The sequence below is a fragment of the Sinohyriopsis cumingii genome, chromosome 19 (genome assembly GCF_028554795.1).
Source record: "Sinohyriopsis cumingii isolate HCF-2022 chromosome 19, ASM2855479v2, whole genome shotgun sequence".
Taxonomy (NCBI): domain Eukaryota; kingdom Metazoa; phylum Mollusca; class Bivalvia; order Unionida; family Unionidae; genus Sinohyriopsis; species Sinohyriopsis cumingii.
The window spans coordinates 45,835,219-45,849,547 of NC_142979.1; the positions used below are offsets into that span (position 1 = coordinate 45,835,219).

The window sequence follows — 14,329 nt, forward strand, 5'->3', positions numbered from 1 at the left end:
CCTTCCTAAGCTGACAAAACGCTACTGAGTATTAGTAAATTTGGAATTTCAAAAATATTGTAACTGTTGTGGGTTTCTTTTGCTTTGTTCTCTAAATTATTGTACAGTTATATAACACAAATACGTACGTGCTTTGTTCCGAGTCTGCTATAAGAACGAGTTAAATGTGGCGTTGCAATACGTTGAGGCCGTATGGCCGACATGTAACCTACCCATACACCAATATGTTCCTTCTATTGGCTCAGGGAGGAAAATGTATTTCGCATTCTAGATATTTTAGCTATATCGCATGGACGGTATTACAAATAAATTCGGACGTATTAAATTTCCATTCAGTGATTTCGATACGTGGACATCAACAAAAATGTCTGGATAGTTCCAGTCCAGGTGTGCGATTCTGAAAGATTGAACATCCATATCGATCGCTGGAAAAACCTCGTATGAAAAATAGGTATGTATCAGAGCAGAAGCGAATACAGAATGTTCCTATTGGAATATTCGTTGAATGTTTCCGTAAATGATTCACATATTCGTGGACGTTAATAGATATGTCAAATCCATCTTCTGCTCGTAGTCCTCTCTGGTATTTAATCACATACGCACTTACACCAAACCGCATCAGTAAATCTATAACAGTGTGAATTAAGTCATCAAACTAATCAAATTACATTTGAGTGGTCCTGACTAAATCTGTTTTAGGATTCAGACACGGAAACAAACATGAACATAATTTAATTTTCATCTTTACTTCATCTTCTATACGACCATATACATTCGCTTTGTGCTGAAGACAAAGGGCAAAGGAGGGCAGAATATCCTTAAGTTTAATTGGTTGACTATCTCTTCAAACGTATCTGCCAAGTGATTTGTGTGCAATATACGCTGTGTGCAATATACATTGATTGCAAGTCTCTAAAATTTGTCCTATATCGAAAAATTGCGAGATGAGATTGGTATTTGACTGTCACGTCAAAAACATGGAGTTTTTGCGGGGCCATAGGAAATGAATTATCAGACTCGATATATAATTATATTAACTGAAACCATACTCGGGTATTTGCCTCATCTTATAAATATATATATATATATATATATATATATATATATATATATATATATATAGAGAGAGAGAGAGAGAGAGAGAGAGAGAGAGAGAGAGAGAGAGAGAGACCACGTTTAGTGAAAAACTTGGTTTTCATTCCTTATGATACCCTAGTTTAGCCTGGACGAAAATAATGTATCTTTTTATTCAATTGCAATGGATACGTACCCATCTATAATCTGTTTGATTCATGTTCAGAAACAGTTTAATCAAATTTTATCAGAATCCACTTGTTTTAGCATACCAGCGAAAACCTCATAATCATTGCAGTTGGGATATGTAAACGGTCAAGAATATTTGTTTTCTTCTCTCCAATCTATATTTATAACGGCAAATTTCGTATTATGTCTACTTTTCAGGACAGTCAGTAATTCTTACCCGTATTAACAACCAGGTTGTTATGTGAATATCAGTAGTGTAGTTGGGTGGATGCTACTTGAGCTTTCTTGTATTTATGGTATGGTTCATCTCAAAGGTAGTTTGTTGTGATTAAAATAGATTTGTGAAACGTTTTGCACAATAGTTTTGTGTATTAAATTGCATGTTGGTTTTAAGTTTATTTTCCTCGTTAAATAAATATACGAGAAGTTGCTGAAATATGATTTTCAAGGAGACGAAATCATATTTTTCAAAATTAAACTTTTATGTACCGAGTTGGTTTTACCGTTGACAGAACCCGGGTACTGTCAGTACTGCATGATTAGCAGTGAGTGGGTGCTGGTATGTTAGTTAAAAAAAGGACCAGTACATCCTGCTATGTGTATACAAATGTATGAGGGGAAATATGGTTGTGCTAAGAAGTTAAGTTTACAGAGAGTACTTTTTTGACAATTTAGATATGCTCCTATATAACAAAGCATTTAAAAAAGTTAATTGAAGTTCGCAAGAATTTCCAGATTGTTTGTGTAGCTGCGTACAACTTAGAAGAGACCGCTTCAGTGGCCTAGTGGTTAGAGTGTCCGCCTTGGATGCGGGAGGTCGTGGGTTCGATCCCCGGCCCAGTCATACCAAAGACTTACAAAAATGGTACTGACAGCTACCTCGCTTGGCGTTCAGCATTAAGAGGTTAGTGTTAGGACTGGTCGGCCTGGTGTCAGGATAATGTGACAGGGTGGGACATCATGCTACGTGTCTGCGGCATGATGCCCCCCGTGCTAGACATCACTATAAACTGTCCAACTGCAGACATCGTATCGATATGACTGAAAAATTGTTAAAGCTACGTTAAAAATCCAAATCACACACACACACACACACACACACATCTTGTAAAAAGAAAACACTTGTATTAAAACTTTGATAGACTTGGTAGATTTTGAGGAAGAAATTGAAAAACTGATTTTATAAAATAATCAAATAGTATATCTGCAGATATAAAAAGGTGATCAAAGTCTAAATTCGAAGCATGATCGTAAGGTCTAAGCTCAAAGTTTGATCGTAAGGACTTGGCTTAAAAGCTTGATCGTAGGGACTTGGCTCAAACCTTAATCGTAGGGACTTGGCTCAAATACTGATCGTAAGGTATTAGCTCTAAAACCTGATCGTATATCAGATCATCCAGATAGCTGTTAAACAGATAGAGCAGAGGGTATGTTGAAACAATACATCCAGATCTAATGATAGTGCGTGATACACTTCTGAAGAATGTGCATGTTTGAGAGTTCCTTCTGTGATGTTTTTATCTTGAGAATAGAAAGGTTGCTAAGCTTGTAACATTGAGTTGCAGTCGACTAAGTGCCAAAAGACCAGTCAGAGACAACGTGTCTCGCCTATTTCTAACCCCAGCTGTTAGAGTTCTATTAGCTGTACCGGGTAGTTTGGGAGGGGGGGGGGTCCGTTGAGGGAGCAGACAAGACAAAACAATTTCATGAGGTTAGCCATGCATGTTGACTCGTGTTTAACTTGGACAATAAGTCTGTCCTCTCCACTGTCATTACCTAAGTACATACATGATTAAGTTGGGAAGAATGCTTCTTTTCACCTGAAATAGCTGACGATCGGAACATCGCTCTACCATTTCCGTCAAGTTGTGAAGTAACCTCAAAGTATTTATATGAATTCATATCAATTGGATGTGTATGGTGATTCGCCTCTTGCTTAGTGCACCACATATGTTACTACAGCAAAGGCAAAGAAAAGTTTGATTGTAACTTTGTCTTCTTCCGCTGACATATTGTCCCGTGTCAACGAAAGTAGTTCAAAATATAGATCTCAATGGCGACGAATTATATCCGAGGTTTCACTCTCAGTTTGACGGAAAAGGCCGAGAATGTTCCAACTGACTTCATGAGGTCCATATCTACGCACATAACTATTAATATGTGACCGTAATCGTATTGATGTCATTTAAAAGATTATATCGTTTAGGTGTTTGTCATACAATTTACATTTCCTTCTAGACTACCTTGGCTGTGGTTTTGTTTCTAAGTAATGTTTGGTCTCAAAGTGTTTTTCTTTTGAAAAGCTGATCATTGACACCTAACTGATGGAATTATGTAAGCATCGTTGTTACACCAGATACAATTTAAATATACTAGTCAACGATGCTTGAAAAGTTTGAAAACATGGCATCATTTCTTTTCAGAATTAAGTGAGGTGTCCGGATATATAGAAACCGGGAGTCAGTACCCTGCAAATTGGGAATATCTTCGTGGCACTGGGGAAAGTAGAAATACGCAAAGTAAAACAATAAATGACTTGAACATCATGCAAAAGTACCTCAGCCAGAATGGAGAACATCGAGCTATTGAAAACATCCCATTGAAAACTTTGGATGATTACATCAGCGCCTTTCTGAACACGGGAAAAAAGAAAGATGGCAGTGAATATTCGTATGCATCTTTACGATCATTTCTCTCAACTCTTGAAAGATATCTTCGACAAAAGAATGTGTTTCAAGGATCGATCTTTCAAGGGATCCATTTTCAAAAATGCAGGAGTGTGTTGAAAGTTAAGAAAATGTTATGCGGTCCAAGTAAAACGAGAGATTTTGGGGAAATTACTGAAGCTGCGCTGGACCATCTTTACAGGACAGGTTATCTCGGAATGAGTACACCCAGTTCTCTTATCAATTCTATGCTAATTATTTGTTATCAGTCGTTTGGATTGAAAACCGGTGTCGAGATGTACACGCTCCGTTGGAAAGATATTCAGGTTGGGGTTGATGAATACGGAAAGGAATTTCTTGCGTATGTAGCAGTGCCCGAGAAAGCGTCGCCCAATATTCATTGGAGTAACAATTATCCTAGAGTCTATGCAACATCTAAAAGCCCGAATATGGATCCCGTGGCCCTTTACCGTATGTATGCAAGGAAGAGACCAGATGACATGTGTGAACCAAAAAGCCCCTTCTTCCTCGCTTACAATCCACGCGTGCCATCCTATGATGCAGATGCGCTATGGTACAAGACTACGGCGATGGGAATTAAAGCCTTGTACAGCACGATGAACGATATTCGAGCACAGCTATGCATGATACGAAGACACTGAGAGTAATGATACACATTACTTGACATGCGGAGATATGATTGTATTGTATAGTTCTTGTTTTCTTTTAATGTTCTTGTAGGACACACGGTACTAATGGCATGGAAAAATGGGAACCAGCCTGGAAATTGGTGAACATAAAATAGAGTATATATGGGTTAGGCTGACCAGGATTGGTTAATAATGTAAGTTATGTTGTAGGATAAAGAATCTTTTTAAAAACTTATCATAGTTGTAGGTGAAAAAGATAGATATATTGTTTTATTGATGGAATTTCAGTCTTTTAACAGTCTTGAGTTCGGAACACTCATTACTAAAATTAGCACCTGACTCTTTGGTGCGGAATTGAAAGCACATGTTTCAAACACATGCAGGTCCCGAAAATGCTGCGGCTCATATCCTTTCATCTACACAAAAGCTGACATCCAGGTTTCATCTATACTGATAAACATTGGTTTGATCATGAGGACTCAAAATTTTTAAGGTATTGAATTTTTAATATCATAGTGTTTGCATAGGTTTACTACGGGAACTGAATTAGTACTGTGAGTCCTGTATGTCATGGAGAAAGTTAGTTTATCGTTTGTTTAGGTATGATGATCATAATAAACGTACGTCATCCTCTCCGATAATCTGACACACACACACACACACACACACACACACACACACACACAACACACATCGCCGAGGTTTTGTTATTAGCTTTGTTTTAAAAATGTTTTCAAAATTATCTATATTTTACTTTAAAAGTTAATTTTACTCTTTGCCGTATTGAATATAGATCCATGCAATCATTCATTTATGCAAAATCCGGATAAATAACAATTATACATCATGGCATCGATCGTGATCATTGAACATTTTCATTTGACCCGTATATGTATATAAATAAATTCCTACATTGTGTCAAGAGATGTTATTTTTATTTCTTATCGATTGTATGAACGTCAAATTTAAACTTTTCTTTTTCCTTGGAAACTTCTCGAGCTATATTTTCATAACAGACCAGATAAAAATTACATTTTTGTTGTTGTTTCGGTTGCGAAGGAAAGCCCATCCTCGACAACCTTTACTTCGAACTGGGATAATTGCTCCCAAAACAAAGATAAATACAAATTATTATACAACTTAGGTACTTGTGAATTTTTCGATGTCTTCAATATATAGTACATAGAAAACATTTCATAAAAAGAGCTCTTCAGAGTTTTTATATCGACTCGTATATACGTTCATCATTTAATCCCCTTCCATGGCAGCTATGAATTCAAGTCCTGCACTACGATATAAAACTCTTACGGTTTTATTTTTGTTACTAAATTTCGATGCTAAAATATGTATTGCCATGTGAATGACGAGTAGTTCCATAAAACGTGTGCCAATTCGTACATGAAGATGCATATAATATATTCCACAATAAAATCTGTAAGACAAATTTCATGCAATTCCGAAAAAAATTCAAAACATAAAAATTTTGTACTTAGTTAAAAATATCGTAACAAAAAGTCATAGACGTGTCATATATGGGAATTTACTTTATTAAGAAACGGGTGATGAAAGTTTTGTTGTTCAATATAACAAAGACTGCGCAGCTCTTTCTCTTCCTTTTATAATTTATTTAAAGGTCTTAGGCAGTTTACGATAATTTCTTCAAACGCTTAATGGATTTTCACCCATTATAGCGTCAACTAAGTCTTTTATTTCTTCTGGTACACATATTAATTTGTTCCATTAAAATAATTACAGTTCACAAAAGTTTATATTTTTGCGCTTTATAACCTCGAGGAAATACTGGCACACTGCTTAGTGGCTTTATTAGAACCTTTTAAAAATTGAATAGCATTGGGTTTCGATTATACGGAACAAATGATGGTAAAAAGAAACATTGATAATATATTATACAGCATCTGTATCTCATTTTGCGATATTTTTGCCCATATTTTTGATATTGTACAAGTGGTAGATCATAGTTGGGCAAAATTGGTACACTAGAGAAAATACAATTTCGATCAGCTTGTGCTAGGTTAATTTATTTTATTCATCTTTCAGGTAGCCAACATATTGCTTTCAACCATGATCACAACAAATACAGATTTCTACCTTTCGAATATTTATCTCCTGGTGAAAATGTAATGGATACTCTAGATACTTACGCATTCCACCATACCCCAACCACATCAGTCTTTGACTCTTGAAATTTAAATTTGGTTTGCTCCTCCCGCCCTTATAATGATCGAACAACATTTAGCATCGGGCTTGTAGTCTCCTTTTATTTTATGTCTCCCGGAAATAGCATGTAGCGTTTGGATTGTCAGATGTTGGTTGTGTTGGTGTATTTGTAGACAGCTTTAGTTAACCTATTTTCCAGTAAATATGGCTCAGTAATCCCATACCCGATTCACTTAATATTTGGAACATAATATCAGTAATCACTTCATATTTGGAATATATCAGTAATCCCATACCCGATTCACTTCATATTTGGAACATACTGTCAGTAATCACTTCATATTTGGAATATATCAGTAACCCCATACCCGATTCACTTCATGTTTGGAATGTAATATCAGTAATCCCATACCCGATTCACTTCACGTTTGGAACATAATATCAGTAACCCCCATACCCGATTCACTTCATATTTGGAATATAATATCGGTAATCCTATATCCGATTCACTTCATGTTTGGAATATAATATTTGTAACTCCATGCACAATTCACGTCGTATCTGAAATATAATAACAATCATCCCACATTCGATTCACTTCATATTTGGAATATAATATCAGTAATCCCATACCCGATTCACTTCATGTTTGGAATATAATATGAATAGCCCCATATCCGATTCACTTCATATTTGGAACATATCAGTAACCCCATACCCGATTCACTTAATATTTGGAATATAATATCAGTAATCCCATACCCGATTCACTTCATGTTTGGACTATAATATGAATAGCCCCATACCCTATTCACTTCATGTTTGGAATATATGTAACTCCTTACCCAATTCACGTTGTATTTGAAATATAATAACAGTCATCCCATATTCGATTCACTTCATATTTGGAACATAATATCAGTAACCCCATACCCGATTCACTTCATATTTTGAATGGAATATCAGTAACCCCATATCCAATTCACTTCATATTTAGAATTTAATATTATTTCATACTCTTCTATCTGTTACACCCATGCCTCTAGGAGGGGTTATGGGTCAAAATTTGTAATGAAAAAAACTGCAAGGTTACATTGTTTTGTGCACACTATTTATATTTGTATAACCTCCTACTCTGTTCACTTCATTTTTGGAATATAATATCATCTCATAGTCCCCTTCTCTCATTCCATTCATGTTTCTGGGTTATATCTCTGGGTGGAGATATAGAGTCAAGATTTAAAATTAGGACACATTTTTGTTAGCCTTTTGCAGCACGTGTATTTCAGTAACCCATTACGCAATGCACTTTGGAACGCAATATAGTGACCTACTCCCTTTCGTTTGGTACCACTCTTCCCCTGGATAGGTATACGGGGTGAATCATTGCAATGTGGACACATTTTGTTTAAAGATTTCATGTGATTGGCCCCAGGTTTTATTTCATTTGTTTATTTTTACATCTTTTGTTGATATTATGAGAAAACGAAAGTTAAAACAAAATCCCAGAACATACGCCCTTGACCTGACGTTTTATATATTTGTGTTGAAGGATAACACAATTTACCATAACATTCATTTCTATGTTTCACTGTTAAAAACTACACCAAAAGATTACTTAAACATACTAAATTTTACAGTTACTGCTATTTGAAATCATGCTAAATCTTACTGGACAAAATCAATATTTTAATATACTTCTATGCCCGATGTACTAATACCAAAACAACTAATGATTTATTTTACAAACCCTATACTACTAGTCTAATTTATAAAAATAATGTAGACGTACGATTAAGCAGTATTTGAATAGACAACCACTTAAGGACATACAGAAAATTTTAATAAACGATTTTATGGCGGCAACAGACAATGATTTGCATGACTATCTATCTGTACGACATTGAACGGTATTTTAGAAAGATAATCTTTCCCAAAAAAATTCAAATTTGGCTCTGTAGAAGTGACCAGAATTGGGAAACAACGCATTTAAGAATGTGAACAAGCTGAGTATTCATTGTGTTTTCCACGAGACAATGTTTCTTAATATATTGAAAAAGATGGGCTGAATGTTGCTGAGTGTTGATTTCACATTTTACATGTCAAAATAATTCGGACAGAAAATGGACAGCGATGGAACAAAATTGCTTCTTTTACAGGACTGAATATTTAGCATTACCTTTAGAGTGATGTCAACCGCCCAGGGAATGTTTATTCACAGATTTGTCCGTATGAGTCAAGACCTAAAAGTTTGTGTTAAAATGTACGGATATTTTTGTTTCTTCTTTTCTTATGCTGCAGAAGAAATTGTACATGCTCCCCAAAAAATCCTCAGGCGCCTTCAGTGTGCAATTTAGATAGACATAGTCACTAGTTTCAACGATGCCCCATACAAATAGATGCGATGGGGAATTGGAAAATTGTTTGATATATGCTTAAATGTATATGAAATATTGGAAGAGGAAGTCAGCATTACGGAAATACACCTATATCAATCCTGTTAGAATAACTGAAATAGAGATAAAATTGTACGGTGACATATTTCAGCGTGGTGGACCTATGGACGATACGAATGGAAGGTTACAATGCGTTGGTGTAAAATCTTTTCAAAATTGGTCTCATCTCATCAACCGACATACAAGGTTTTATTTTGTTTTGCAAGAATGCTTGAAGGTTTTAAATACACCAGTTAAAGTATCAGGATATAAAAGACTACGTTACGGTATATATAACTAAATTGGTATAATTCCTGAATTAAAGTGTGTTGTAAAATAAAAAAATTAGAAGAAAACTATCAACACCAACTGAAAGTTCTGTATGTAAGTTATTGTGACTTTGAACGTATACTAGTGCCACATATGTGCGGAAGCACATTATATTATAGTCGTGACTTTCGAGGAAGCACATTTAACCGATGCGAGTGTGTGTGTATATATATATATATATATATATATATATATATATATATATATATATATATATATATATATATATATATATATATATATAACACTTGGAAAGGTTCAAGAAAACCGATATAAACATTTTACACATAATTAACGACTCAGATATATCAAATTTCAAATACCAATAAATTCAGGATATCTTGGAGCATTTGATCAATAAAGCGCTTGAAGATCTGCATGATATTACATAAAGAAAGATACATTGAAGTTTGTGACATGTTTGAGGAATTTAAAAATGTTTCAGATAAAACTTATAATCTTGCTTCTGCTCACTATTATCTTACTACCGGATTAGCACATAATGAAATTTTAAAGATGTCAGAAAACTTGGGTTTTAGCATGTTCCATATGACTGAGAGTGGAATGCGAGGTGGAATTAGCATGATACAAATAGATGCACTGAGCAAGTCGTTAATAATACCTAGACAAAGATAGCAGGATAAAAATATTGAGTACGAAAGGTCGAGGTAATTGTCACTCATTAGATACCTAGATGATATCAATATGTAAGGATTGGACAGTAGCTAATATAAGCTGATAAAAAAAAAAAAAAAAAAATATGCACAAATAAGCAAAATAAGGTAATAAATAAATAAAAAAATTTCTAAACTGGCCTAATGTTTGTGATACTGGTTGCCGTTGGTAAGCGAATTTCAATGAATGCATGTTGGCTCTAGAAACATTAATAACCAGATGAAAACGATGGATCTCGCTTGCGAAATAACTGTACTGACGATTACAAGGGTAAAATCAACATTACCAAATTGTTGTTTGTAATGAAAAATAAAGAGAAATACGTGATTCATGTTGTTTCTCTTATGAGCAGTATGTTTTTGTAGATCTGAAGTTTTGTTACCTCTTTAAGTACCAATCTGTTCAGTAATTGATAATTTATTGTCAACTGGTACCCTCCGCGTCGTAATATCTTCACATTTTTATGTCTCTGTTAAATGTATTGTCTATTGATGCATTCTGTTTCTTTTTTTTTTCTTTTTAATATTTAAAGCTGAACACAACTTTAAAACTCTCGAAAGATTAATCCCAAGCACATCTCTCTCTCTCTTTCTCTCTTTCTCTTTCTCTCTCTCTCTCTCTCTCTCTCTCTCAGTTGCTTACTACTTTTAAAATTTCGAAGTTTAAAGCATATCATCTTGCACGATTTTGAAAACTTACCGAATTATTCATTTGTATCCCCATATTTCTGAGAAGGTGTCATGGATGTAGTGATATCCTCCGTTTTTCAGCCAGTACGTTATTATCTAACCTGATTTCGTCCTAAACAAATGGGTGGAAGTTCAAATAATACCCAGTTACAACACAGTTTAAAACATTTTCAGTCCAATCCATAGCAGAAAGTCGCATTGCGTATTTGACGGGATTTTCATTGTCAGTTTGGTCAATGTTTTTAAATGAGGGATCAGGGAGGAATATGAAGGGAGAGAGAAAATGAAAGCGTGAGGATTTACGGGGGAGAGCCATCTGCAGCTGCTGTAGTTTACATTTGACAACATATTTTATTTCACGCTAATGGCTTACGAATTTTGTGACAGTATTGCAGACATACCGTTTGTAAATTAAATAATTAAATCACTTATCGACTTGATCTTTAATTTGAAAGAATATTACCCACCTTTGGTAATAAAAATGTCATTAAAGATTCAACGCGCAATGATCCAAAGACAACTTTATATTAGGTCGCAAATAAAGAATGTTTTCCTTTCTGTTGTTGTGAACATAAATATATCGGTTAACTTGGTCCCATTTAGTTTGGTTGATGTGATCAGTTTAATTTTTCAGCATATGATAGTCTATGCATGGCGGTCAGTATATTTGGTTAAGGAGGAACCCGGGAAGCACCTGGAAAAAAAAACCACCCGATCAGTGGAAGCTACCACATTGGATCGTATCGTTGCTTACAATTGACCTGTCATACATATACCATACAATAACTACAAGGGGGGATATTTGTCTCCTTGCTCGCGCGACCTATTCAAGAATAAACGCTGATATTTCAAGTTACGCTTTGCGTAGCTTAATACATTTGGTACCGATATTTAGCTCAGGCATTCGACTGTGTATCTCTATGAAAAGTTTGACTTAATGTCATACCTTTAAGGAATGCCAAATCATTTTCCCACGCTACCGCTCGACATGTCTCTGATCGCGCCCGCTTAATATGCAAGAACAAAGCGCTGAATGGAATATTACCTTCTCCTTGGCCAACTGAAAATAAGTTATAAATAAATACAGAAACATCATTTTCTTTTAACCAATGAGAGGACAATATTCCATTTAGTGGGATCTCACTTGAATATTAAGCGGGTGCGATCAGGGCCATGTCGAGCGGTAGCGTGGAAAAATGATTTGGCATTCCTTAAAGGTATGATGTTAAGTCAAACTTTTGATCGAGGTACACAGTCGAATGCCTGAGCTAAATGTCGGTACCAAATTTATTAACCTACGCAAAACGTAGCTTGAAATAACAACGTTTATGCTTAAATAGGTCGCGCGAACAAGGAGACAAGTGTCCTCCCTTGTAGTTATTATATAGTACATGTACGACAGGTCAACTGTTAGCAACGATGCGAGCCCCTGTGGAAGCTACTGGCAAGCTTTCTCACATATCCACATTAGCCGAGTCCAAGACTCCAACCTACGGGGACAGCGGTGAGATATGAGCGATCTGTAAAGGAGAACGCCTTTAACCACTCGGCTAATCGAGGCCCCTTCCTTTTTAAGTAAAGACCGCCGCGTTCATAAAAAAATTTCTTCAGTGTCAAAGTATTGTTTCTATGTTCTCGTGATCCTGCACTATATATTTGATTATTTACCTCTTCCAATTTATTGTGAGTCCATTTGCAACATGCTAGCTTTAGATTTTGTTAGGATGTTAGTCCAACTTTCTGGGTTATAATTGAACTTTAAATGAATACAGTCTTTATATTACTCGCGTACAGAATATCCACACCTCATTGTTGACTTTTTGTCAAAACGAACTCCAAGACCATGTGAATGAGACACTATCACACCTTAAAAAAGTGTGACAGGCTGTGTTGGGGGTGTTTTCGTACGATATGCGGGAAGAACATTTCTTTCTCTATTTATAACAAACTTTTGCAGATAACTTCATATTGGGTTGGAGTTTGCCTTTCAAACATGCTTGATATTTTCTTTAAAATATTTTATTGTTTGATATTGGGTCTGTTATTCATTTAGTTGCCGTCCTTCGTGCACATATTGTGATGGAAAGGAGATTTGAACAATACAGCATAATTTCTTTTCAGATATGTACGAAGTTTCCAGTTTTGTTGCTGCACACGGTATTAATCCAGAGGAATGTTCCCAGTACAAGGAAGAAAGTTCTAAAACTCACACAAAAACCTGCGCTGACATCAAACTAATGCAGATGTATCTGCTACAGAAAGGGGAAGCACGGGCCATGGAAGACATTCCTCTGAATGTTTTAGATGAGTACATTAGTGCATTCCTTTGCGCGGGGAGAAAGAAAAATGGCGAGGAGTACTCTTGGGCATCCCTGCGATCTTTTGTAGCATCTCTTGAAAGATATCTCCGACAAAGGAATGTTTTTACAGGATCCATTATCAAAGGTCGAGATTTCAAGAAATGTAGATCCTATTTGGAAGCCAAGAAATTGTATTATTCTAGAGGTAAACCTAGAATAATCGGATCTGTCGACGAGAGAGCTGTTGACCACTTGTATGATACTGAAAAACTTGGTATGGGCTCTCCTGTCTCGCTTATCAATGCACTGAGCCTGATTTGTGTTCAGTGGTTTAGGTTAAAAACAGCTTGGGAATTACATGCATTACAATGGAGAGACATTCAAATTCTATCCGACGAAGAAGGAAGGGAATTTCTTGCTTGTTTATCACCTTCTAGAAGGAAAAATGCTGATTCGTGTGAAAGAGTCTATGCCACGCCAAACCGACCCGAAAGGAATCCGGTGGCGATCTACAGATTCTACGCTAGCAGGAGGCCAAGATCAATGCTTAAACCCAACAGTCCTTTTTTCTTGATCATCAATGTACAACCATCCTGCTCAGATCCAAGTATTCCATGGTTCAGATTGCACGGGATGGGAATCAATTCACTTCGTGGTGTTCTGGCTGAATTGAGAAAACAACTTTCTGAGACATGATCTATCATGACACTTATCAGCTATGCATCCTTGATGTGTAAAATGAAGGCAAACTTGCAGCCAGTCATTTTGTAAGAATATTGTTCATCCATTCAGTTTCGTTTTCTATGTATGACTAAGAATCACCAGCTATTAGCATGGCAATCCATGTATATAGCCTGTCTCTATTGCTTATTTCCTGTTGAATTTACAAGCTTATATACATAATTAAACTGGTTCTAGAACGTTCCAAGCATGAATCGCACCAATGCCGGCTATTATGCACCAGTGCCCTATCCCACTCAGCCATGCATTCATCTCCCACAAAACGATTGGACAAGGTCGAAGGTAAAGACTCAATGTGTACTCGCTAGGTAGGTATAATTTAAGACTCAGTTATTTGCCCAGACTCACTGGATTTTCATTTAGAGAAACAATGTATATGCGCTAAATCGCAATTATAAATTT

At 35.8% G+C, this 14,329-nt stretch overlaps 1 protein-coding gene across 8 annotated transcripts in view; it reads left to right on the forward strand.

Moving 5' to 3' along the window:
• Nucleotides 1–14,329, forward strand: part of LOC149775629 (uncharacterized) — a 194,377-nt gene that overhangs the window by 99,519 nt on the left and 80,529 nt on the right. Inside the window, exon 4 of one of the 8 annotated variants that reach the window (XR_016416614.1) lies at nucleotides 13,008–13,953. The exons of 6 other annotated variants lie outside the window; for them this stretch is intronic. Coding sequence is in view for 1 of the 2 variants with exons in the window: in XM_089944314.1 (XP_089800440.1) it covers nucleotides 3,687–4,591 (905 nt within the window). In the remaining variant the exon portion in view is untranslated. Of the gene's footprint in view, nucleotides 1–3,686; nucleotides 6,008–13,007; nucleotides 13,954–14,329 lie in introns of those variants that run through there. One more of the 8 variants, XM_089944314.1, reaches the window with a different exon arrangement.